Below are 26,080 nucleotides of genomic sequence, written 5' to 3' on the forward strand. Positions count from 1 at the left end.
TAATGAATAGTCTCATGAAATACACATTGTAATGAATAATCTCATGAAATACACCATGTAATGAATAGTCTCATGAAATACACATTGTAATGAATAGTCTCATGAAATACACATTGTAATGAATAGTTTCATGAAATACACCATGTAATGATTACATGAAATACACCATGTAACGATTACATGAAATACACCATGTAATGAATAGTCTCATGAAATACACATTGTAATGAATAGTCTCATGAAATACACCATGAAATGATAGTCTCATGAAATACACCATGCAATGAATAGTCTCATGAAATACACCTTGTAATGATTACATGAAATACACCATGTAATGAATAGTCTCATGAAATACACCATGTAATGAATAGTCTCATGAAATACACCGTGTAATGTGAATGTGACGAGCATCTCCATAGAATAATATGTGTACCATGAAATACACATTGTAATGAATAGCCTCATGAAATACACCATGTAATGAATAGTCTCAAAGGTCTAGTATGAAGAATATACCAATGTAAACCATGAATGAAATATTATTATTGCTAATGAATTAATAGATTTCCTATATAGCTGATATAATGGATGAAAACTCTCCTATAAACACATTTACCTTGTGCCTTTATCATAGTCCAAAGACCAAATTCCTTTTAGTCTTAACAACCTTTTAGTGTTTGGTACTAATGAGTTAGTATTTGGACTTTTAGTACTTGGTAATAATGAGTTAGTATTTGGACTTTTAGTATTTGGTACTAATGAGTTAGTATTTGGACTTTTAGTATTTGGTAATAATGAGTTAGTATTTGGACTTTCAGACATCCCTGCACTACTACTCCAGCCTGAATGCATTGCAGTACAAGAGAAAGTGTTCTCTGCTCGAGCCCGTTATGGGGTACCTCCATGCCCAGAGAGCCTTCTTCCAGATGGGCCAAGATGCTGTTGGCAAGAAAGAAATTGAAGACTTTCTGAACAACATCTCTACTAGTGTTCAGGGGTAAATAAAGGCTTCAGCAAAAGACGGAGAAATTAAATTAAATCATCATGAATGGCGTCGGTGGCCTAGTGGTTAGGCCGTCAGACTCTCAACCGAAAGGTCGTGGGTTCGAGTCCTGGCCGCGGCAGGGCTGACGTTGTGTCCTTGGGAAAGGCACTTTACATGAATTTCCTCACTCCACCCAAGTGTAAAAGGGGTACCTGGCTATAGACAGTGAAAGATATTGTTAGAATGTTAGTGCTCTAGCGCTTGTAATGGCAGCTTGCACTGTATGCTTCCTAGGAGGCTGAGAAAGTTCTAAATTGATATAAGGTCTGCAGGGGTAATAATGTACATTGATTATTGTAAAGTGCTTTGAGCAGCATACGCTGGAAAAGGCATTATATAAAACCAATCATTATTATTATTATTATCTGGATTTGCACCATTTGAAGACAGCTTTGTTTTTAAGACCCTGTTAAGGTTTATTAGGGTTCCGCATGGAAGATGTGGGAGTTATATAATAATCACTATTTTTGTTTGTCTGTCAGTTCTTGTGTCTGTATCTTGTCATAGTATGAGATAGAGAAAGATTGTGCTCCAGTTTTGAAGTCAGTTTGTTAAAAGTCAGGAAACATGTATAGTTGATTGTCAGTTTTCCTGACTTTGACGAAGGAGTTCATGATTATAAACTATTAAATAAGAGTTACATAGACCTCTTTTATTCACAATTATTCAACATGAATTGGGGTCTGAAGGTGTGAGAGGCCTTCAAATAATTATTGTCCATTTATCTGTCTTTCAACATTTTATGTAATGTGATTTTTACCATGGTTTTTTAACTTACAGAATTCATATTCTGTTTGTCAGAAGGTCAATGTCATGAGATAATGAATATTGGATTGATATTCAAGACTTGAATGAACAATGGACAAACAGAAAAGACAAAGACAACAAGTCAGACTGACAGTAAACAAAAAAAACCTGAAAAGGAAATGGGAGGGGGCTGCATGGTAGTCTCAAATTTTGTGGCAGACAGACACCAGTATAGTGTGTTCCATTGTCTCTCAAAACATCAGTGCATTGTCATTTGTGACTGGTAATCCAAATAGATAGTTTTCCCTCATATTTTTCCTCTCTTAAACAATCACTTATTAATGCATGGCTGATTTTCATGCAGAGCAAGGAAGGGCTGCTCTAATAAATGTGCAGGTCCCATAGATACTGTTATACAAAAACCAGGGACGGAAAATAATCTCTTTTGTGCTGTATTCTTAATTCTGTATACTGTGTTATACAGGCTGAAATGTATGTCCTACTCTTCGGAATTTATAATTTGTTTCTTTTGAGAGTTTTTGATATTGAAACATTTTAGAGTTCAGCAGGATTTGCAGACAGAAACAAAGAAAACGGTAGAACATATCGACACACTGGAAAAACAGAGCGCTCACATGTACCATGCTGAGCCAATGGTAGACATGCCTTACATCCCCCCCAACACCAGTCTGACACAGAAAGCCGGCTACCTCTATCTGAGGAGGTAACCACAATTTTCACTCATTTATGTAATTTCAAATAATTTCTTGTCAAATTTTGTCAATTCTTGTCTGTATACAAGATATTTATATTTGTTATTGGTGTTAAGGAAATACAATAATTACATGTTCAGAATTAGGAATTTATTAAGTTATGTATATCTCAGCAACTTAAACTTTTTTATTAACATATCACAATTCTTTGTTATAAATCAGTTGAAAAGTTTTACTGTGCCATTTCATACGATTTGAATATCCAGCAGATACCCACACTGCATTATATTTCAATATATGGAAATTAACAAATTTAACGCAGGACTTCTATTTTTTTTTTTCTATATCTAGTAACAGCCTTACACATTGCAAAAATTGTATTCTATCTTTAATATGGTCTTTAGCATTGGTGTTTTACAGACATATTCATTTAAATATGATTATTATACCTCAAAAGATTTTTTCTGTATAAATCCTCAGCAAATGAATTGACTCTTTAATCTGGTGGTAAATATTTTCATGACTATATGCCCAAGGGCAATTACCGGTAAGTCTTATGACTATTTAATGGCCACGGCCACATGATTCCCAAAGCGTTTTCCCCTCTATCATCATGAAATGGGGATAGTTTGTACTTCTATTTTTTGTAATTTAATTTCCAATTTTTACGATAAAGTACTTGTAAATTTGCTATTCAAACAATATATAGACAGCATCTATTTCTCTCTGGAAATACATGTAGTTTTTCTCTGTGTCTGTGCCGGGGGGGGGGGGGGGGGTCAGTCCTAGGAAATACATGTAGATAAAATGGGAATACTTATTGTTGTTGACGTATTGAATTGATTGCCACCTTAATTAATTTCAAAAGTTTAGTAATGAAATAAAAATGCTCTGGTGCAGCACTTTTGAGTATAATCATGTTAATATATCTGTGTATCAGACTAATAGTATGTGTTTGACACATGAACTGAACTCAACTGCTGAATGAAAAAAAGATTAACAAAAGATTAACACTTCCATGCTACATGTTTAGTGAATGCCCCTGTACTAGCTAACAAACTTTTTCTGCTGCACTTCTAGAGGAAAACATTTACATATGCCTGGCCCAATAGGGTAAGCTCGCTACTCCATGTATCACTTATATCTTAACAACTGGAAGTTTTCTTTTTCATTGCACACAGTAGCGTTAGTTAGTGTGATATATATAATTGTTGATCTCTAACTTCTGGTGCGGCATTCATTCTTTTGAGATACATTTAGACTCTGTTTAGTATCTTCACATGATATTTTGTGTGTTTAGAGTGTATATCCCTTTAAAAAAAAATTTCACTCATTTAGAGATGTCTCTTGTCATGGAAAAGGGAAGGGTGGGAGGGGGGAGCCAGATCTTAGTAATTTGTGTGAAACACTGATTGCTCATTGCTAGGAAGCTCATTGCTATATATGGTGTCAATAAGATCAAACTAGGTTGGTTGGTTTTATATTGTTTAATGTCCTGCTCAAGAATTTTTCACTCCCAGTGAAAGACTGCAAAATTTAGGACTATGCTCAGCACTTACGACCTTTGATCAGGGAGGGATCTTTATTGTGCCACATCTTCTGTGACACGGGGCCTCAAATTTTATGGTCTCATCTGAAGGATCACTCCATTTAGTCACCTTTTATGGTAAGCAAGAGGGTACTGAGGACCTATTCTAACCCTGATCCCTATGAGTTAAGATCAGTATACATTAACTATGTGCAGTCATGACCCCCATGGGATCGGGATTAGAATAGATCCTCAGTACCTCTTGCTTGTTGTAAGAGTCAACTAAACAGGATGGTCCTTTGAATGAGACCACAAAAACCAAGGCCCTGTGTCACAGCAGGTGTGGCACAATAAAGATCCCACCCTGCTCAAAGGCCATGTGTGCTGATCATAGGCTTAAATGTCTCCATTTGAGTGAAAAATTCTCGAGGGACGTAAACAATACACAACCAACCAACTGTACGCTATGATCAATGTATATTGTACATTAACACTGTACAACTCTGTATATTGTACATTAACACTGTACAGCTATGTATATTGTACATTAACACTGTACATCTATGTATATTGTACATTAACACTGTACAGCTATGTATATTGTACATTAACACTGTACAGCTATGTATATTGTACATTAACACTGTACATCTATGTATATTGTACATTAACACTGTACAGCTATGTATATTGTACATTAACACTGTACAGCTATGTATATTGTACATTAACACTGTACAGCTATGTATATTGTACATTAACACTGTACATCTATGTATATTGTACATTAACACTGTACAGCTATGTATATTGTACATTAACACTGTACAGCTATGTATATTGTACATTAACACTGTACAACTATGTATATTATACATTAACACTGTACATCTATGTATATTGTACATTAACACTGTACAGCTATGTATATTGTACAATAACACTGTACAGATATGATCAGTGTATATTGTACATTAACACTGTACAGCTATGTATATTATACATTAACACTGTACAGCTATGTATATTGTACATTAACACTGTACAACTATGTATATTGTACATTAACACTGTACAGCTATGTATATTGTACATTAACACTGTACAGCTATGTATATTGTACATTAACACTGTACAGCTATGTATATTGTACATTAACACTGTACAGATATGATCAGTGTATATTGTACATTAACACTGTACAGCTATGTATATTGTACATTAACACTGTACAGATATGATCAGTGTATATTGTACATTAACACTGTACAGCTATGTATATTGTACATTAACACTGTACAGCTATGTATATTATACATTAACACTGTACAGCTATGTATATTGTACATTAACACTGTACAGCTATGTATATTGTACATTAACACTGTACAGCTATGTATATTATACATTAACACTGTACAACTATGTATATTGTACATTAACACTGTACATCTATGTATATTGTACATTAACACTGTACAGCTATGTATATTGTACATTAACACTGTACAGCTATGTATAGTGTACATTAACACTGTACAGCTATGTATATTGTACATTAACACTGTACATCTATGTATATTGTACATTAACACTGTACAGCTATGTATATTGTACATTAACACTGTACAACTATGTATATTGTACATTAACACTGTAGAGCCAGGTACAGAAGCGTATTGTTATTTGTTACATTGAAATGTCACTATCACGTGCTCTGCAGCTAAACACTGGGAAGAGATTTTTGCTTTGTTTCTATCAGATTGATGTGCATGTGTTTACAGTTAGTAAAAATTAATATTGAGTGAAACTACACAGTGTGCATGTGTTTACAGTTTTTAAAAAATTAATATTGAGTGAAACTACACTGTGTGCATGTGTTAACAGTAAATGAATATTGCATAAAACTACACTATGTGCATGTGTTAACATAAACGTGAATATTCAACTAAGAATTGAATATTCATGAGTATAACTACACAATGACGTGTATGTGTTAACAATGAAGAATTGACTATTGCATAAAATTATGCACTGTTCATGTGTTAATTAACATTCTTTATAGGTTGTTGTTGTTGTTAGCCTTTGATCATTAACTTTAATCACTTAAACTGTGAATATGTAAGGTATGCATATTTGTGAAATTTAGATGTATGTAACATGCACAGAAGATGTGGATTTTATGAATTGGTATGAACACAATATTTCAGAATGCTGACACTGATATCTATGATACTGTTTTTATGTGATGCCTAGCAAATATTCTCTTTCAGCAAGCAGCTGATAGCCACGAAATGGGAGCGCTGTTTCTTTTTCACTGTGGGAGGGAACTTGATGAGCCAGTCTCGGGATGAGGTAATGCTAGTAACACTCTCTTGGAGGAGTGGACATTTTCACATTTGTCGGAATCTTTGGTTTCATGCTTTGTTGCAATAAGTCTTCCACTCGGGAAATACAAGACAAACGTTAGGAGTGTGTTCAGTGTGTATATATGTATGTGTATCAGGTTAGAGGAATGAAGATTTCTATTGTCTTGGAAGTGACTTTTAAGGTAAAAGTGAATGTTACAGAATGGTTACAGACATCTTGAATCCGATGATAAGTAGGCCTAGTAGTGATAGACTGAGATTGGATTCAGCACATCCAAGGTCAAGGCCACTGTCACTGAAAATAACACTTAAACATGTGAATAACATAGTTTTCAGATGATAGCTCATATCCAAAGGAAACCAATCCTGCAAAAAGATCTCTTATGATTTTCTATTTATAGATGTCATGGACTACTCTACTATTAAGATTTGGCACTTTACTGTGTGGCATGCTCTCAAACTCTATGTCTAGTAATCTATAAAATTTCTGTTTTGGAGTTGATCATAATTTTAGTGAGATGTGTGTTCAGCTATGATTAATTCTACTCTATGGAAGTAATATTTTTTTGATGATCATAAATGAGTAGAATCTGTGTTCAGCTATAATTAAATTCTACAATAATTGTAACTCTGAAAATAGTAATTTGGAATTGGTCCTGAATTAGTGACTATACGATTGACATGTGTAGACACGGTATGAGAGAGTGCTGATATAAGTGACACATACACCTCTGGTATATCCAGGATCCGTGTGTGCCCAACTCTTTATTTTGTATTCCTTATAGGAGTTGTGAGATTGATCACTGTTCATTATGATCTTTTGCCTTTTACACAGTATGATGCAAGAACTGAACTCTTTGCTAAAGCTTTTCCTTGAACTCTTAATTACAGGTCGTTGCAACTAACACAAGAGTAAGCTATTAACATGAAAATAAATGTGAAGCAAGTCTCTCCTTGGTGCACACCATTGTTTCTTTCATTTTGACTGACTTTGATTTTTATCCTTGCATTCCAACACAGTGAATTCCATGCACAATTTCCTTGCATACATATTTCATAATCTCCACTAGCAATCTGTATATACTGATATAATACAACAGAAAATAATGACATACATTATTATAATCTCCACTAGGAATCTGTATATACTGATAAGATACAACAGAAAATAATGTCATGTATGTTACACAGGTATTGGAATAATGTCAGTGCCAGCTAGACAGTCATTAAATTCAGATGTCACACTTTATCAAACAAACAAATATAAAAACCAACAAATGTAATTACATTACATACTAGCTTTTACTGCATGACACTGTTTTTGTATATGTTTAAATTATCATTCTGTAAATGGCAAGAATTTCCGGGATATATTATATTTAGTTATTGAAATTGGTATAATTTTAATTAGTAATTAGCCAAATTAGTATGCCCCTAAGTTAATAGGTTACATGGAATGACCCTAGATTCTGTATATTAGTGATTGTGACTGTTGTGTACTATTTAATTTGTCACATGTTTTGTGTCTATTGTTTAAACTGGTCATGCTTATGCAAAAAATTACAGAAAAAGTTACTGTACGAGAATTTTGATGTTTTTGATAGAGACAAAATACGCTTATTTCAGGAGGGGCCAGTATCAATTTGACCTGGACAAACTGAAAACAGTATAATGTAACATTTCATGAAGTTTGTAAATATAGAACTATTCGATTTGATATTCGTGTAACTATCAGTATGTAAAATTATAAAAAGGATTCACATTGTAGAATTTCTCCGACATGCCTAAGGCCTTTGATTTTCAGATTACATGTATCAGTACTTACGTAATATATACATGTATAACGCACTGCAGAACATTTTGAAGGTCAACATGTAAGAACAGTCTTATAAGATTATCATGCATAAATTTTGTATGTAAGTTCCTCTTTCTTATATGAAGTGTATATAGTTTCAAGAATTCAAATACCCGGGTATACCATACTCATTCTATTGAGCACCCCATGGCACACTTAGAAAATTGGAAAAGGGGAGTGGTTATTTAGAACTTTGTGTTAAAATATTTCCAATGAAAATTTGACTTTGAGAAATGCTTAAATTGATATTGAATTTTAAATGAGTTATTGTTATACTTTCTGTCTCAGGTCTTATTAATCAATTTATTACATTTGTATTTCAAATCCAAAACAACATAGTAAATACACAAAGATATAGCAGCTATTACTTGTATAAGGTAAGTGGTACTGTATTTAACTGGGGAGCTCTCAATTTTTCAAAGTTCTGAAAAAGTCCTTGGGTTGCTCAGTAGGTTGAATATGGTATTGTCTCTAATATTGCTTTGATTACCATGCCATCACGTTACAACTACTGTGTTAGCCATACTGTAAAGCACGTACAATAATTATTATGCATTTCCATATCAACGCAAACCCAACTGAACGACTTTGGTACTTGTAGTTAGCAGGTAGCTTGGTTTTGGATTTGAATGAACCCGGTGTGCTTGCAGAACCTCATGAATCAGATGATAGAAGATTTGTTTTCCAAGTCATATCCCCCAAAAGTAAAAGGTAAAAGCACCATCTTTTTATTTCTCAAGTTAAGATTGAATGAATGAAGTTGAATTAGTTTTGCATTTTAGAGTTTAATCTGACCCAAAAAGAAATTTCGTTTTCAAAATTTGTCTGTTTTCCATATTTAATGTCTGTCTAAGAACTAAAGGGCCATTTTCAACCAATAAATAAGCCTTGTAAAGAATGAAAAATTACAACTGTGAAAACAGATGGAGGTTAAGATAAAAAAAAATTCCCTACCACCAATGACACAGGACAAAACATAAAACTTATATAAAAGTGCTGTATGTGTATGCTCTGTAGTTTTAAAGAGTGAATTTTACCTCATTCTAAAAGGGACTAGGTGGTACCACAGTTTTTCTTTTCTTCAAAAATTTGTAAAGGAGGAAGAATTTATTAATTGGGGGCCACAAGGTTGGGCCCCACATTAAAGTTTTGGTTAAGATTTCAAAAGGAAGCACATCAGAAATTCACAAATAAACATATACATGTAGATAAAATGTATTCCTGATCCCATTAAATGGTGTTGCCTATCTAGTTAGGATTTCCAATCTGCTGATCATGATTTTGAGTCTTGTATAGTTTTTATAAATAAGTAAATTTTGAATTTCTCCATGACTGTTAGATAACTTTTAAATATATCTCTTACTTTTAATTTTAATAACAAAAAGACCATAACTTATTAAATTTCATGTACTACAAGCTTTGGCCTGTAAGTAGGATAGAATGAGTAAGAACTACTATATGATGATGTGATCAGCAATTTGAAACATCTACCAAAATGGTTGACAGGTGTAAGGACCTCATTTTACTTTTCTTTTTTCTTTTTTACAGAAATACTGTTTTGCAAGCTGAGAATGAAAGAGATAAAGATGAGGTATTTGGTTTGTTTAATTCAAAATTTAATGTTAAGGTGCATTGTCTGTCAGATTAGAAAGATCGCTGTTATACTAATAAAATTACTACTGTAACAGTAGAATACACTTATAACGAACATGCTCTTATAACGAACTCATGCTTATTGTGAAGTGAATATTTATTTCCCTACATGAGGAAACCTTGTGGAAATTTTTTGGGATGTAACAAAGTTTGTTTATAAGAGCTGTTTTTCACTGGCCATGGGGGCCTGGTTCCCTATAATCATATTTTACTGTACAAAGAGAACTGACTCTATAAATAATTTTCTTTTAATATTTACCAGCAAAGTGGTAAAACTGCTATCATTTTTTATTGTTGCTGAATGCATTGTTTAGAAACCTTGATATACATGTATATTCTATCATCTTCACCCTGTCAAAGGTTGGAATTTTGTCTACAAACCCTTGGTAAACATGGCTAATAAAACTTCAGGCTTGGACTTAACATTACATAATTTTGTAATTGAGCCATGCAATGATATTGCTTTTTCTTGATACAGTAAACAAATAAGCAATGGCCATTTCATGATTTGCAAAATTCGTATTGATGATCTGCAAAATTCGTATTGATGATTTACAAAATTCGTATTGATAATTTACAAAATTCGTATTGATAATTTGCAAAATTCGTATTGATAATTTGCAAAATTTGTATTGATAATTTGCAAAATTCGTATTGATAATTTACAAAATTCGTATTGATAATTTACAAAATGTGCACGATGTTGCTGTTGGTTGTCAATCTCTAGTGTTTAGAACACATTAACCTACAGACAGTGATAAATCATCTTGTTTTGAGATAGTGCGACATGACCCAGAACATGAGAGGTTTGACGAAATATCATACACTGATATTTATTTCATTGCATAATTCTGCAGAACATCGGACAAACTACATGTATCATCCATAAAATTTTAACGTGCAAAGCTTAAACTTTGACAGTGTGTAAGTGTTACTCTCTATGTTGACAGACATTTTGTATGTATATGTACATGTATAATTGATCATATGGTTAACCCATAACATTTATCTTACTTTTTTTGAAAATCTGCAGTTATATATATATATATTATTCTATTTTTAGTGGATTTGTACACTGAACAACATTGTGAGAGAAAGTGGATATATAAAGGGCAAAAGTCCTCAAGTTAAGGTAGGTGTGTCATAGACAAAACAGGGAAATATGTTTCACCAAAATATGATATTCAGAAGGAGAGAGTGTGGTATACTGTGCAATATTCAGAAGGAGAGAGGTTGATACTCCAAGAAAAGCTTTGTCGACCTTGGCTGCACCTCGATCGACAAAGTTTTTCTCGGGCTGAAAAATCAATATTGCCCTTGACTACATGCAGTTTGTTTTATAATACTGAATGTCACACTGGTACATTTATTATACACACTCGGCACCAAAAATGACTAATGATCCGAAACAATATAAAGTTGTCAAACCTTTGGGAAAGCGAGGTATTTACATAGAAATGAAAACTAAATAAATAAAATAAAAATGCAAATGAGTACTAAAACTAGCAATAAAGGCTGAGACGTTTTCTTATTGCTCTACATTACGCTCGATAATTTCAATATGTAGGCATTCTGTTTCTTCCTAGTGAATGTAAACATTAGTTAACATTAAAATGTATAATACAGTAGGTGCAATGAAATGTGATTTCTCTCAAATTAAAAAATTCTACTTGGTATAAACTAAAATAAATGAACTTTTTTTATTTAGGGCTTTCATTCAAGTGAGTGGTTCATTAGAATTGGTTATATTCAATGTGAATACTTGATTTGTAATTCTGTTCAGGAAGATGTGGCATGCTGCACAAATTAGAACAATCTAATTTAATCCAGCTATATTATGTAGTTCACAAAGATGTGGCAAATTGATAATGTTTTTTTTTTATATATGAAAAGATAAATCAGAGTCACTTGTATTAGGTCATTATTTATAAGAGCAAGACAGTATAGAACAAGAGTGAAGGGTTTTTAAAGGAGAATTACATTTGAATAAAGTTTATCAGATAATATACAAGTAGATACTATAGTATTGTACATGTGTGATGTAATAATGATGAGATTTAATCAAAAATAAATATAAAACTGAAGCTATTTGAATTCCACAAATACTTACATATGTACAATGTATCTACAAATATTCAGCATATTTAAAATTGGTAGAATCAGGTCCATGTTGCTTTTTTTTAAAGTTTGAAAATAGCTTTATGTAATGATTTTTATAGGGGACTAATAGCTGAGTCAACTGTTTGGCTGAAAATGGTATTTATAGGAAGAAGTATTTTTAAAGCATCACAAATTTAACTACAGAATTGATGTGTCAGTAGCTTTTTATCTTTTGATGACTCACGTAATGGTATGGACTTTCCCTTCCATCTGTCAGTCTGTTATCTTCATGTTCAGATCATATCTTGCACACTGTAAGTCAGTGTAAGGCCTATCTCCATCAACCCTGGTCCACTGATGGATCTTGGAATGTCAGCAACACAGTTTGGGATTTTGATTATGCAAATATAGATACATTATATCTATCATGTACATGTATATGTGGTTCCAGATGGGCATGACATGTAAACTAGCAATGCACTTTACTTTTAGAGTCATAGAAAGATATCTGCTTTATGTAGTCACAGAGAGAGATAGAGAGAGAAATTGAGAGGAGAAGAGATATTTAAAAGTTTGTGGTGTTATTTTCAGGAGAGAACTTCTAGCTCCAGTAGTCTGACAAAACAAGGTTCCGGCTCAATCAGCCCTGACCAGGCCAGCCTTAGCAGGTACAGATAATATAATGATATTGTGTCATTTCTGTCTATGTGAAAACTGTAAAGGATGATGTATGGTATGGACCTAATTTGGCCCCCAAGAATGACTTTCAAGTGTCAAGTGTTTAAAACTAGTTACTTTGAGTGTTTGTACAACTTTCTGTTATTTGTTATTCATAGAAAAATACTACTGATCCTAAAATATGACTTCGTATATGTCTTTTCCCAGAATTTTGAAATCTTGGCAAATAGACTTCCATTCTTCGTATCATTTTCATGTCCACAAGTAGAGAGCGTATTACTCTGAGAGATCATGATTTATGTTGTTACTGAATGTGTATCTTTTAAAGGTACATATAGTTCAATGGTAGAAAAATAGATATCACATTCTACAATGGATTCGGTGTGTTTGAATCCAAAAACCAGCACTAAACGTGACATTTACAGAGAGAAAACGATGACAGATGGTTCACAAGAAATGGCATGAAACTGGTCATGAATATTAAATGGAGATGAAACTGGTCATGAATATTAAATGGAGATGAAACTGGTCATGAATATTAAATGGAGATGAAATCTCAAAGATTTTATTAAATTTTCAGTCATCATATGGAGCCAAATTAGGGCCATGTATACGTAGTACTTTATATAGATTTACATCACCTTTACATGTCTTTTCAAATAAAATTACAACGTGCGAAGCAGGCTAGCTTGTAGTAGAAAAGTTGCATGTCATTGAACTTTGCATGCAGAAGTTTGATTTGAACCATCTCACAAACCGTACACCTTTGACTGTGTAAGCTGATGTCTAGCAGAGAATCACACCGTTATCCTGTAGATTGATATGAATGATGTAATGGTAACTTATCAATTTAGTATCACATTCTTCATGGTTAGGTCTGAAAGCCATCACTTTCATAGAATCATCACCCAGAACCTTTGGGAACTGACAATATGTAAGCAAAATGTTGAGTTTGAAATGTGTTATCTGTTTATGAGTAGGGTAGCATTATCCAAACTATTCTATAACGACTTGTATGAATATGACAAATATATGCAAATTCATGTAGGGTGTGATTCTCGGCGACTTACCACCTTACAAAATCGCCAGTCTGAAATAGTTCTGTCTGCTCAATATTAATATGCTAGGTGTATTTTCGATATCAAACAATTGTTATACTAACATTAGTACAATCTGTATATTTCAAACTTTAAAAGGACATTTAAATTGAAATTAGATTGCTTTTATAAATAAAAATGCACTATGTAAAAATCTTAAAATGGCTTGAGTTGAAGACCTTATTTGAAGGAGATTTACTTTAATATACAGTTATATTTTCATTTTAAGAAATTTGATTTTGTTAAAAGCATTATGATGTACACACAAACTCGTATTGAACAATATTGTCTATGCATTGTCAGACTGCAATAGCATGGATTTATTTTTTGGTTTGATTTTTTTAATCCTGTATGTGTATACTTATTTTAGCTGATTAAAAATTTGGCTAATGTGACCAGATACACTATTTGGCGTATTCATGATTTAGCACTTCTTCAATGTATGTTAATGGATAAATGGAGATTTTCTTATTTCAGTGCACTCTTTCTTCATCCCTAAAATATGAAATCCCTCTGAAATAAGTACACATACATGTACAATATTCTCATCAGTCCATCACACTTCTGAAGAAAAGTTTTCTTTTGTATCGTGGATTTTGATTTGGTTTTTGTGTTATATTCTTTTTGGTGTGTATTTTTCACCTCTTCACAGCATGTCCAGTTCTGGGGCGGTCCCTAGAACCCCGGCCCCCACTCCCTCCAGCTCATTTGTTGCTGAAGCACCTATTCAGTTTGATCTGTTGTCACAATCGAGTCCGAGTAGCGGAGTCACGTCCAGTCTGCCAGGGCCGCCAAAGTTAGTGTGCGCATGGAACCATGCAATTTTTTTCTCTATATATTGTATTTATATGATTTTGGGTATAAATGTGTTGTATTTACTTTATAATTAGATTGTCTTGGAGATTTAACATGCCATATTTTAGTCAAATCATGACCTCACTTCCTTTCACTAGGTTTTACAGAGAAATACTCTTTTCATGTAAAGCAGGAGATTACGTTTGGGATTAAGTTTCATTAATGAAAATCGTGAATGACATTTAAACTCTTCAGGACCTATGAAAATTTAATTGGCACTGCTGGATTTTGCTGACATTATTGTTGAATGACACGATAAATCAATATTTTGTGAAGACAGGGTTCTATTGACTCTGTAGCAAGGGAGTAGAATTCAGATTGACTGATAAAGCATACTATATGAAAGTACAAGGACTGCTAATTAAAGTGTGAATTACTTTCCATTCTATGATTCATGTCTCGTGTGTGTTGTATCATAGTTCAGCTAAATTTTTCACCATTTCTGAAAAACACAAGTAAATAAGGAATTTCAGTACAGATTTAGCTCTAGAAAAGGGTGAGGAATTTCAGTATAGGTTTAGCTCTAGAAAAGGGTGAGGAATTTCAGTACAGGTTTAGCTTTAGAAAAGGGTGAGGAATTTCAGTACAGGTTTAGCTCTAGAAAAGGGTGAGGAATTTCAGTACAGGTTTTAACTCTAGAAAAAGATAAGGAATTTCAGTACAGGTTTAGCTCTAGAAAAAGATGAGGAATTTCAGTACAGGTTTAGCTCTAGAAAAGGGTGAGGAATTTCAGTACAGGTTTAGCTCTAGAAAAAGATGAGGAATTTCAGTACAGGTTTTAACTCTAGAAAAGGGTGAGGAATTTCAGTACAGGTTTAGCTCTAGAAAAGGGTGAGGAATTTCAGTACAGGTTTAGCTCTAGAAAAGGATGAGAATGTATCTGTCGAGCAATATCAGACTGAGATACATGTACTGTAAACATCTTTTTTGTTCAATGCCTGTAGGGGGTGGGGGTATATTTGTCTCATTAAGACAACTCAAGGGTAGCAGTATATGTCTTATATATGTTAAAAAAATTGTTTGTTCAGTGTCTGAATTGTCTGGATATACAGATTGATAGATAAAATACGAATTTATTGTTCAAATGTGCCATGTAATAAGTTCCACTAGACAGTATAGGACTTTTTATTATGTAAGGGGAAATAACCTGGTATCTACCATATATTAATTTTCTGTTTCTTGTTTTATGCATGCCTGATACCTTGGTACATATTATATATTTGATTTGAGTTATGGTTTTAATGGTGACTTAATTCGCAGTAAAATTTTATTGCAGCTCTGAAGCGTAAGGCATTTTACCAAAATCTGTATGTTTGCATGTGTTTTTGAATGTATGGCCATTTCCTTTTCAATTTTAGGCTTTAAATATTTAGCTACAGAATGCTTATAAAGAATAACTACACTATGTTAAAAATATCCTACAGTTCATGTCACCCATGCAACAAACCTGTAATTATTGTACTTGCATAGAAAGATGTAAAATATTTTGCTTTAATAGTGGTTTTTAGCTCACCTGAGCTATATGCTTAAGTGAGCTTTTCTGATCACGTGTTGTCCAGCATCTGTCTGTCTGATAAATTGTCCATCATCCTCTCACAGGCATTAATTGTCCATGACCTTTGTACCTGTTGAAAGTCTAGGGCTCTATACACCAGACAAAGTGTAATTCATCAGCTGGGTGACCCTCACTGTTTTATGGCGAAGTTAACTTTTCAGTTATATAAAAATTCAAGACAAGCAAAAATACATAAAACTTTACACATTTTCGGGGTCAATTTCAACCAAACTTGCCATAAAGCATCCTTGGCTAAAGGGGGTTTTAAAAAAATTAAATGAAGGGTCATACCCTTTTCAAGGGGTCCCGGAGATTTTTAAGAAATAGTGAAAATATGGTGGCATGTTTTGAAAATTTTATTTTAAAGAACCACTGGGCCAGAAAAGACAAATCTTATTTGAAAGCTTCCTTAAAGAATATACAATCAAACCTGTATTAAGAAACCGTCGAACGGGGAATGGAAAAAATATGCAAGTATCCTCAAGTAGTGTAAATTCCATTTTCTTCTAATCAGGGCCCAGGGAAAGATGGTAGGATTGGACCCTAAAGTTTTACATTTTTCTTATCAAAAATTACTGATTAATTGAATTTATTTGCAAGCATTTCCTATTTGTATTTGACTAGTTTTGGCTTAAGTTTTACAATTTAGGAAATTTGGAGGAAAAAATCAAGAGTTGAGGGCCACACTAAATCATATTGATATAACATTGGGCATTAAATTACACGATACATGGATATAGAGGGAAAAATCTTGAAAACTCTTCTCCAGAGCAGCAAGGCTGTTAGTCATAGTATTGACCCATGGGCGGATTCAAGTCCAGTTAATTTTAAGTCACAACCCCAATGGGCTAAATTGAGGGTCATAACATGTGGTCAGAATTTGTTATGGGATTAAAGAGGGTAAAAATCTTCAGCTGGAGAACAGCAGAATAAAAGTGAGCATTGTTGGCCATGGGCCTCTTTGTTTTTTAATTTAATTCAATTTTTTTGGTTTTGTGGTTTTTTGTTCATTTATGTTGTCGATTAGAAGTACAAGGTGTTTGTTTTCAATTAGAAATTAGTTTCTGTTCTCATACAGGCAATACATACCAGTAGAAGCTTTAAATTTTATATATTGAAGAATTATGTGCTCCATAGTTGTGTAACTACTAAGGTTTTAAATCCTCTGTACAGGAACCTTAATATAAGAAGTTTAATGGGTTGTATTTACATTGGTTCTGTTGTGAAACAACTATTATTTACTGTGAAATTGAAATGTTGACAGTTTTAAGTGTTCTGAGTAAGGAATTGGAAATTGTCAAAAATATTTTTCTGAAATTTTTTGAATTTGCTGTTGCAGGAGGATCAACCCTTTTGACCAGTCAGCCAATGAGGTGTTAGATACTCTAGATTCTGCCATTGACACGGCTACATATGTGGAGAGTTTTGTTGTGAGATTTCTGGGGTCAATGGAGGTCACCACTGACAGAGGTATGGACACCCTCACAGATGAATGTATAATTGGAAAAATTCTCCCAACACCCCAACACACAGGTGTAAATGTTGGGCCCCTCCTCCAACCAAACATTTTCAATACTGTATATTCCTTATTTTACGCGAGAACTTAGTATCGTGAAATGCCTCGTGGACATCAGATCGCGTGATCATGAATTCACGAGTAGTCTAGATTCAGGAGAAAGTACAGCAGTATATGCAAGTTTTGGCCATTTATAGAGAAATGTTCAGAAACTGACTTTTCAGAAAATGAAGATTCAAGATTTATCTAGTAAAACAGCGTCTTTAGTGCTAAAACATGTAAGATATGTATCTTTTCAATGATTGGTTTATTTCATGAATCATACAGTCAGAAAAGTTTTCATATATTTGTCATATACATTAAACTTCAATCTCAGAACCTAAGACATGCAGGTACATAATATCCAATACCTTAAAAATTGTATGTGTTGTGAAAAGTGTCTAAAACATAATTATCTTTAACTGTAGGAGATAAGTTGGTGCATGAAACAATGAGGCAAATCATGGCAGCTCGAGCAATTCACAATGTGTTTAAGATGACGGAATCCAGACTGGTCGTGTCTAGTGAGTGCATGAGGTAAGATAAATAAAAATTAAGGTAAACCTTTTAATGTTTTGAACATCATAATTTCTTGCATTGTGATTCTAACTTGAAGATCGGGGAGAAAAATATAGTACATTGAGAGAGACTGTTTCCTATGAACATTTTCAGATCTGGTTCGGTCAGCTAAGTAGTCTGAGGTGACCTATTGCAGTTGGTTACTGCAGAGTCCATATCATGCGTTAACAATTGAATATCTTTAACTTCTTGATAACTACCATTCCAATTCTTTTCAAATATACTATGAAGCATCTTTGGGACAAGGGGGACATCAATTGTAAATTTCAGGACTCCTGGGGCCTTAAGGGCAGGACAAAAATTGACCAATAGGAATTACAGAACTGATTTTGATCAGGTTTTTACTAAGAAAGTGAACTTGATGATATAAGCTTAATGATATAAGTAAAACCTCCGTGGCTTATCTTTAAGGCTGTTAAGGACTTTAAAAAATTTAAATAACATCTTTAATGTTGTTCATACTAAATTGAAACTAAATGGATATTTAGAAGGATCAGGTAGCCCGTTACCAAAATTGAAATTTTGTGATCCCAGGGTTAGGGGTTTGGGTATCAGGATAGGACCAAAATGATCAATGATTAAATGTTAACAATTAAACATTTTTAACTTTTTCTTGATAACCCTTCTAATTCTTTTCAAATTTTACCAAAATTGTAAATTTCATGATCCCCCGGGGTAGAGGTTCTGACTCAAAGGTCGGGGCCAAACTTGGTAAATATAATGTATACGTGTCATTAATATCTTCATTAATGCTATTGATGCTAAATTTTCACAAGCCATTGAATTTTGTTTCATTTTGAATTTGAAAACCAAACAATTCACAGCTAGTACTTACCCAGTGCGTGCGTGTGTGTGTTTTGCTCTCTCTGGGATTGTGTTGTTGTTGACTGTAGATTGATAGACCCTTCAACCAACACTGTAAGGACGCAGTTTGCTTTGGCGGACATTTCGTTTTGGGCAGCTCATCCAGAAAACACAAGGTGAGAATCGCAGGATGCCACATACTTTTTAATATTACATCATTTTCATTAATAAAGTATGTTTTATCTAAATAAATATAATCAAAACAGTGTAAACCATGGCATATTTTTTTTATTAGTGTAAATGATCTTTTGATGATGGTCAAAGTGTTTTCTGTATGCTTATGAACTGTCTATTAACCACTATTTTCTGAAATTTTGAAAGATTAGAAATGTCATTGTAGTATGAAGGTTTATTTTATTTTTTAATATAGTTTGTAGAATTTTTAAGGTATTAGGTATAACTTGAGGAAATGTTTTGTGTAGACAAAAAATATATACATTAAAACTCTGATATAGCAAATTTCTGGGGACCCTCTATAAAAATTCGCTATAAGCGTAATTCGCTATACGTTTATAGCGAATTCTTAATTCAAATATAACGAATTTAAGAAAGCAGCAATCGATATACTTGCGTTTGCATTGTCTTTAAAAGAAATTAAGCCTATATATATTTTCGAGAAGAAATATTTTTATACAAGAAATATACACGTTGATTTATATAATTATGATAATTTATCTTGATGGATTATTAAGTCATGCAAGAACACGTCGAAAGAGAAATGTCAACAAAATTTTGCACAATACATACATGTACAGTCTATTGCAATTGACATTTACTTGTTGCTTTACACAAATAAAGGAGTGTACGATAAAATAAATGCAATCAAACTTCAAATTTAATTAACGAGAATAGTAAACAATACCGACAATATATTTCCTAAACGTATGTGTAAGTATTGTTTTGCGTTAACAACTTTTTTTGAAAAAAATACAAACATAAATTTTGTAATAAGTGTGGATCCTTTATGTCAGTGGAAACCGATTGTTAAAATCACAAAGAGATTGAAATGAAAAAAATAAATTCGTTATAAAAGGTGATTTTTACGTTCATTTTTAATTCGAGGGGAATAGGAATTCACTTCGTTATATCCGTAAATTCGCTATATCCGTGTGCGTTATAAATGCAGATTTTTATATAGAATATACAAAGAATTTGCCAAGAAATCGTTTTCACTTCGCTATAGCCGTAATTTCGCTATATCCGTGTTCGCTATATTCGAGTTTTACTGTACATGTAAAAGGACCACAGAGTCTTTCTCAATGTCTTTGGGAAGAGAAGATGTGCTCTTTTTTTCTTTGTTTATACATTATATCTGTCTTGCCCAATCAATCCATACTTCTAAGTGAGGAGAATGAAGGTGATTACATGTTAGAAGTACCATGGACTTACATGACTGTGTCTCTCTCGACAGATTGTTTGCGTTTATTACGCGGACCAAGCCCCCTGGAGCCAACCAGTCAACCTTCTCTTGTCATGTGTTTGAATGTAACATTTCTGCTGAGGAGGTAAATAAAATTACCATAATGATTATAAACTTCTCTGATGGTTCATGAAAGTGTAATTTTGTACAATTCTTTTTCCATTATATTTTCCTATACCAAGGAAGAATGTTTTCTGTGCCCCTCGGCCAAAGTCGGAGGCATATTGTTTTACCCCTGTCTGTCCATCTCTCATAGGAGTCATGGTTTGTTAACTCTGGTGGTTTTCAAACTAGAACATTCATATTAAGTAGGGTCTTAGTACATCTACTAATGTTGTTTATATACTAAGATATCAAATCTATTGAGACGTCCTTTAGGCTTAAATGGAACCACCAGAACTTCACATTTCAATTAAGGTTTTGGGTTTTTTTAAATGGGTATGCAGCTCTTAGCTCAAAGGTTGTGCATATTTTCAAAAAATTATTTTCTATGAACTTTTCACAAATGAAAGAATGTTCAATTTGTTAATGCCGCCCACAGTTTTAATGTTGTATTGGACATAAGCTATTGTTTCTGAGTTTATATGGAAATATGAATGCAAGAAATAAAACCTGAAACTGCAGTGCATGATAAAAAAATTCTCCCCTTTCTATTTCAGATTTGCCAGGCCATTGGAACTGCGACAAAGCTTGCCTTTCAAGCACTAATGGTACATATTTTTTTCTTTGTGGGAAATTTTACTTCAATGTGTTTTCTTATTAAAGGTAGTGTGGCTTGTTTTACTGTATTTTAAAATGACTGATGTTTGGAGGGATACATCTGATAGTCAAAGATTGAATGTATTACTTGCCCATGAAGTGTCTTTTTATGCAAAGAATAATAAGTTTTTGGCTACTAATGTAAAACGAATGTGCATTATCGGTATGTCAAATGAAAGGACTAACTGAGACTTATTTGATATGCTGCTATGATTGTGTGTGTGTGGTGTGGCTATAGACTCAACATATATACAACTGCCGTTTTCTCATTACAAACTGCATTACATTAGGGGCATTACTACATGTATAATCTTTGGTAACATTCATTAATGATACAGTTTATTATTATAAACAAGCAACCGTTTACACTCAGCAAGAAAATTCACTTCCCATCTGTCAGTTGTAATTGATTAACAATATATGGAATGAGTCAGATCTTTTTGATAAAGTAACTGTTTTCCGTTATCGACATTAATTGCAACAGAGTCCTTTTAGTTTTGATTAATTTGGATCTGTATAAAGCATATAATTATAGTGAAATATACACAAAAAGTTTAATGTGATCTGAGGATCTACTTTAGTTGCATTTTCTAATAAGATCAACTTCATATACATACATGTAGATAGGTGTCCGCTGATTCTATATAGAAGGCACAAAACAACTCAAAATCATGTAACTAAGATTACCTACCTTTCATTAAAATTTAGCATTGCTTCCCCTGTGTAGGGGGCATACTGGACTTTCCTCCACTTATTTAAAGGATTTAGTCAGTTTATATTTAACAATATGTATTTAGCAAGGTTTAGCTCAAATTCACACTCATTCCTTTGACTGTAGTAATTTTCTATGGGGAAACCTTTCATCAAGTAAAGAGTGATGGGGAAATAATCAGTAGTATTTCTGTTTCAATCACATGTACATAATTACTGAAAGACAGGTTTTTTGTTCACTGTATAGTGAGTCCTATTTGAGCACATTCCTGTGAATTTTTTTCCTTTTCCCTGGCACTTATCACATTTCCCCTCACAACTGTTCAGAGAAGCATTCATCATGTAATCTACGTGTACATACAAAGTGCATATTTATTTGATATAACTTTTCATGTACATGCATTGTTAAGTAGAAGAGAGGTGAGTTCATTTTATATCAAGTTCCAGTATTAAAAAGTTTAATTTCAGTGGCATGTGCCAAATGATCATTTAAGTCACAGAGTGATTCTATAGGGTTTAATTTCATTTAAAATCCCCCCTCTTTTTTTTTTATTTGTGTGTGCGGTTTTTGTTGTTGTTTTTTTTAGCATCTTTTCAGCATACCAGTCCAGCATTTGAATGTGCTGTGTAGAAATCTGTTAGATTTTTATCATTACATTGCATTTGCAATACATTTAATTATTACCATAATCTCCTGTTGATTTCAGCAACGTAAGTTACCACCAGGTGTAGGGAAGGCAAGTATTTGTTTTACATAAATACCTGTGAAAGCAGCATATCAAATCAGAAGAGCACTGCATTTTCCTCCCTTGTTGCCCAGAGCTTTAAGTGTATTTTATATGTGCAAATAATCTTTAGTTTGCAATCACTTGTTTGCAGGTATAAAATACATTTCAAAATCAATTTAGATCTTCAAATTTTTTCCTGCATTTAAATATATTATTTTATAATCAGAGAACCCATTTCATGTTTACTGTTTCTAATTATATTCCGTATAATTTATACCTGTACTTATAGAGCTATAGTGGCAACTGATATGCTGATTTGTTCAGTTGAATATATACATCAAGGTATTTGTGAAAAACAAACAATAAACGGGGAAGGGATTTCATATCTAATGCTGTTATCCTTTGTTTAGTTTTTGCCAAATGCATTTTGCATATACCAAACATTTACAGATACTTCAGAAGAAGAAAAGCCATTTAAATTGAATATTAACGTTATTCAATATGCTTTGCTGCATGTCCACCAATAAGATACAGTCTTCACGAAAACATTTACAACTTGCTGGCCAGTCGGACCAGTGAACTGTCTTAATTTACTGGCCCACAGTGAAATTTACTGGCCCCCCAAATTTTCATAGTACATGTTTATCACATACATTATGGAATGCATTGTAAAATTGTACGATTAATTTACTGAAATTATGGTTATTACTCGTATTCATATCCACCCCAAGACATCCTTTCTGTCAATACCAGAAAAACAACACCGTACACGGTATTCTCTCTCTCTCTCTCTCTTTGCTTTGCTGCATGTCCACCAATAAGATACAGTCTTCACGAAAACATTTACAACTTGCTGGCCAGTCGGACCAGTGAACTGTCTTAATTTACTGGCCCACAGTGAAATTTACTGGCCCCCCAAATTTTCATAGTACATGTTTATCACATACATTATGGAATGCATTGTAAAATTGTACGATTAATTTACTGAAATTATGGTTATTACTCGTATTCATATCCACCCCAAGACATCCTTTCTGTCAATACCAGAAAAACAACACCGTACACGGTATTCTCTCTCTCTCTCTCTCTCTCTCTCTCCCCCCCCCCCCCCCCCCCCCCCCCCCCCGCAAACAACAATACTACAAATTCACGTATTTTTCACAAACATGAAAACAGCCCAAGTGCACCTTAGGGAGTAACCTTCTCTACCAACATCAAATGCAAACAATTGATTGATTCTATATTAAACTATAGAAATTGCATAAAATCAGAGATAACTGCATTTGACGAAGTTCATTTTAATTGGACAATGCAATAAAGCAGCAATTACCGGTGTGCAGATGTTCGTTGAATATTCACATGATCAAGGTACAAGTTATCTTGACAATTACAAGTATAGTTATCATTCTTTACTTTAAAGAAACAAACCACGATGTCCAAACACTTACTTTATGTGCTATTTATTGATTCATTTTTATTTTGATGGTAAATTTAAGCAAATAAGATGTTTAGAATATCTAAATCCAACATTATATTTAATGTGACTACAAAAAGTCTACAACCCCATCGGACTTCCTGATTTTTTATTTTCACTGACCCGACCCTAAAATTCACTGGCCTCAGTCTTCGGACCACTGAGTTTTCGTGAAGACTGAAGATATAATTTTATAAATAAAGTACATTCACTCTCATCTGAAATCTGTTGATCTATCATTTCTAACAGAAAATTTCATGGCTGTTAAATTTTTCTACATTTATAGGGTTGTTGTAACAGTTTGATATGCATTATTGATGTACCGAATGAAAGAGAAACTTCTGCATATCACATGTGTTATATATACATAATTATACAGATCACATGTATTATATATACAGAGCACATGTATTAGATATACAATTATATATACAGAGCACATGTATTATATATACAGAGCACATGTATTATATATACAATTATATATACAGATCACATGTATTATATATACAGATCACTTGTATTATATATACAGATCACATGTATTATATATACAATTATATATACAGATCACATGTATTATATATACAGAGCACATGTATTATATATACAATTATATATACAGAGCACATGTATTATATATACAGAGCACATGTACAAATTACATGTATTATTCATAATTCTACCGCGGTTATTGCAAAGATCAAAGGAATGCTGTAGTCATTATTCTACGATATACCTTCATTAGTATTAACTGATTATGAGAAAATTGATACACATCTTACATGCACTTCGAGTTTTGCTAATGCAACAATAAGTTGATGACTGATAATTCAATTTCTATAAACATAAATATCAATCAATATTTCTTGTAAAACAAATTCATAAATGAATGAACATAAACCAATCGTCCGCATTCTGAGAGTAATACACATGTAAACATGAGAGTAATACACATGTAAACATGGCGTTGCACAGACAAGTTCATTCTGAGAGTAATACACATGTAAACATGGCGTTGCACAGACAAGTTCATTCTGAGAGTAATACACATGTAAACATGGCGTTGCACAGACAAGTTCATTCCGAGAGTAATACACATGTAAACATGGCGTTGCACAGACAAGTTCATTCCGAGAGTAATACACATGTAAACATGGCGTTGCACAGACAAGTTCATTCCGAGAGTAATACACATGTAAACATGGCGTTGCACAGACAAGTTCATTCCGAGAGTAATACACATGTAAACATGGCGTTGCACAGACAAGTTCATTCCGAGAGTAATACACATGTAAACATGGCGTTGCACAGACAAGTTCATTCCGAGAGTAATACACATGTAAACATGGCGTTGCACAGACAAGTTTTTTCTTGAACTGTATTCAAAGCAATTGATATAATCTGTTAACATCAAAATAGATACTTGAAATTTTTTTTCAAAAAAAAAAAAGATTTAGAATACCCCTACCATCTCACCTTTTTCATCAGCAAAAACAATGAAGGCCTTTTCAGAAACTGCCATGACGTCACAGTGACCTAATTCGTAGCTTATAGGAAAACGATTGGCTGTATATTTCTAAGCCATAGTAAAAGAGAAATAAAGTTCTTGTTTTCATGTATGTTGCAGGATAAGCTCCTTGGTCTCAAAATGTTGTTTGAAATATAAAACAACATTTCTCGACCTTGGAGGTTATTTTGCAACATACACAAAAACGTGATCATTATATCTTAATGTGACATTTACAGAGTACACACACATATAAATTATATATATGATACATGTGATATT

At 33.2% G+C, this 26,080-nt stretch overlaps 1 protein-coding gene across 11 annotated transcripts in view; it reads left to right on the forward strand.

Annotated features, from left to right (window-relative positions):
- LOC125657644 (DCC-interacting protein 13-alpha-like) overlaps positions 1-26,080 on the forward strand; it is a 42,075-nt gene that overhangs the window by 11,878 nt on the left and 4,117 nt on the right. For 3 of the 11 annotated variants that reach the window (XM_048888352.2, XM_048888355.2, XM_048888353.2), the window contains exons 9-24: positions 822-1,000; positions 2,355-2,519; positions 3,589-3,621; positions 6,310-6,391; positions 7,297-7,317; positions 8,862-8,971; positions 9,809-9,851; positions 10,977-11,045; positions 12,605-12,681; positions 14,441-14,584; positions 17,538-17,668; positions 18,182-18,290; positions 19,226-19,312; positions 20,608-20,701; positions 21,276-21,326; positions 22,794-22,823. In XM_048888352.2, the coding sequence (XP_048744309.1) occupies positions 822-1,000; positions 2,355-2,519; positions 3,589-3,621; positions 6,310-6,391; positions 7,297-7,317; positions 8,862-8,971; positions 9,809-9,851; positions 10,977-11,045; positions 12,605-12,681; positions 14,441-14,584; positions 17,538-17,668; positions 18,182-18,290; positions 19,226-19,312; positions 20,608-20,701; positions 21,276-21,326; positions 22,794-22,823 (1,425 nt within the window). Of the gene's footprint in view, positions 1-821; positions 1,001-2,354; positions 2,520-3,588; positions 3,622-6,309; positions 6,392-7,296; positions 7,318-8,861; positions 8,972-9,808; positions 9,852-10,976; positions 11,046-12,604; positions 12,682-14,440; positions 14,585-15,919; positions 15,929-17,537; positions 17,669-18,181; positions 18,291-19,225; positions 19,313-20,607; positions 20,702-21,275; positions 21,327-22,793; positions 22,824-26,080 lie in introns of all 11 variants that reach the window. The other 8 variants (XM_056144650.1, XM_048888357.2, XM_048888360.2 and 5 more) reach the window with 8 other exon arrangements.

This window comes from Ostrea edulis, chromosome 7 (genome assembly GCF_947568905.1).
Source record: "Ostrea edulis chromosome 7, xbOstEdul1.1, whole genome shotgun sequence".
Taxonomy (NCBI): domain Eukaryota; kingdom Metazoa; phylum Mollusca; class Bivalvia; order Ostreida; family Ostreidae; genus Ostrea; species Ostrea edulis.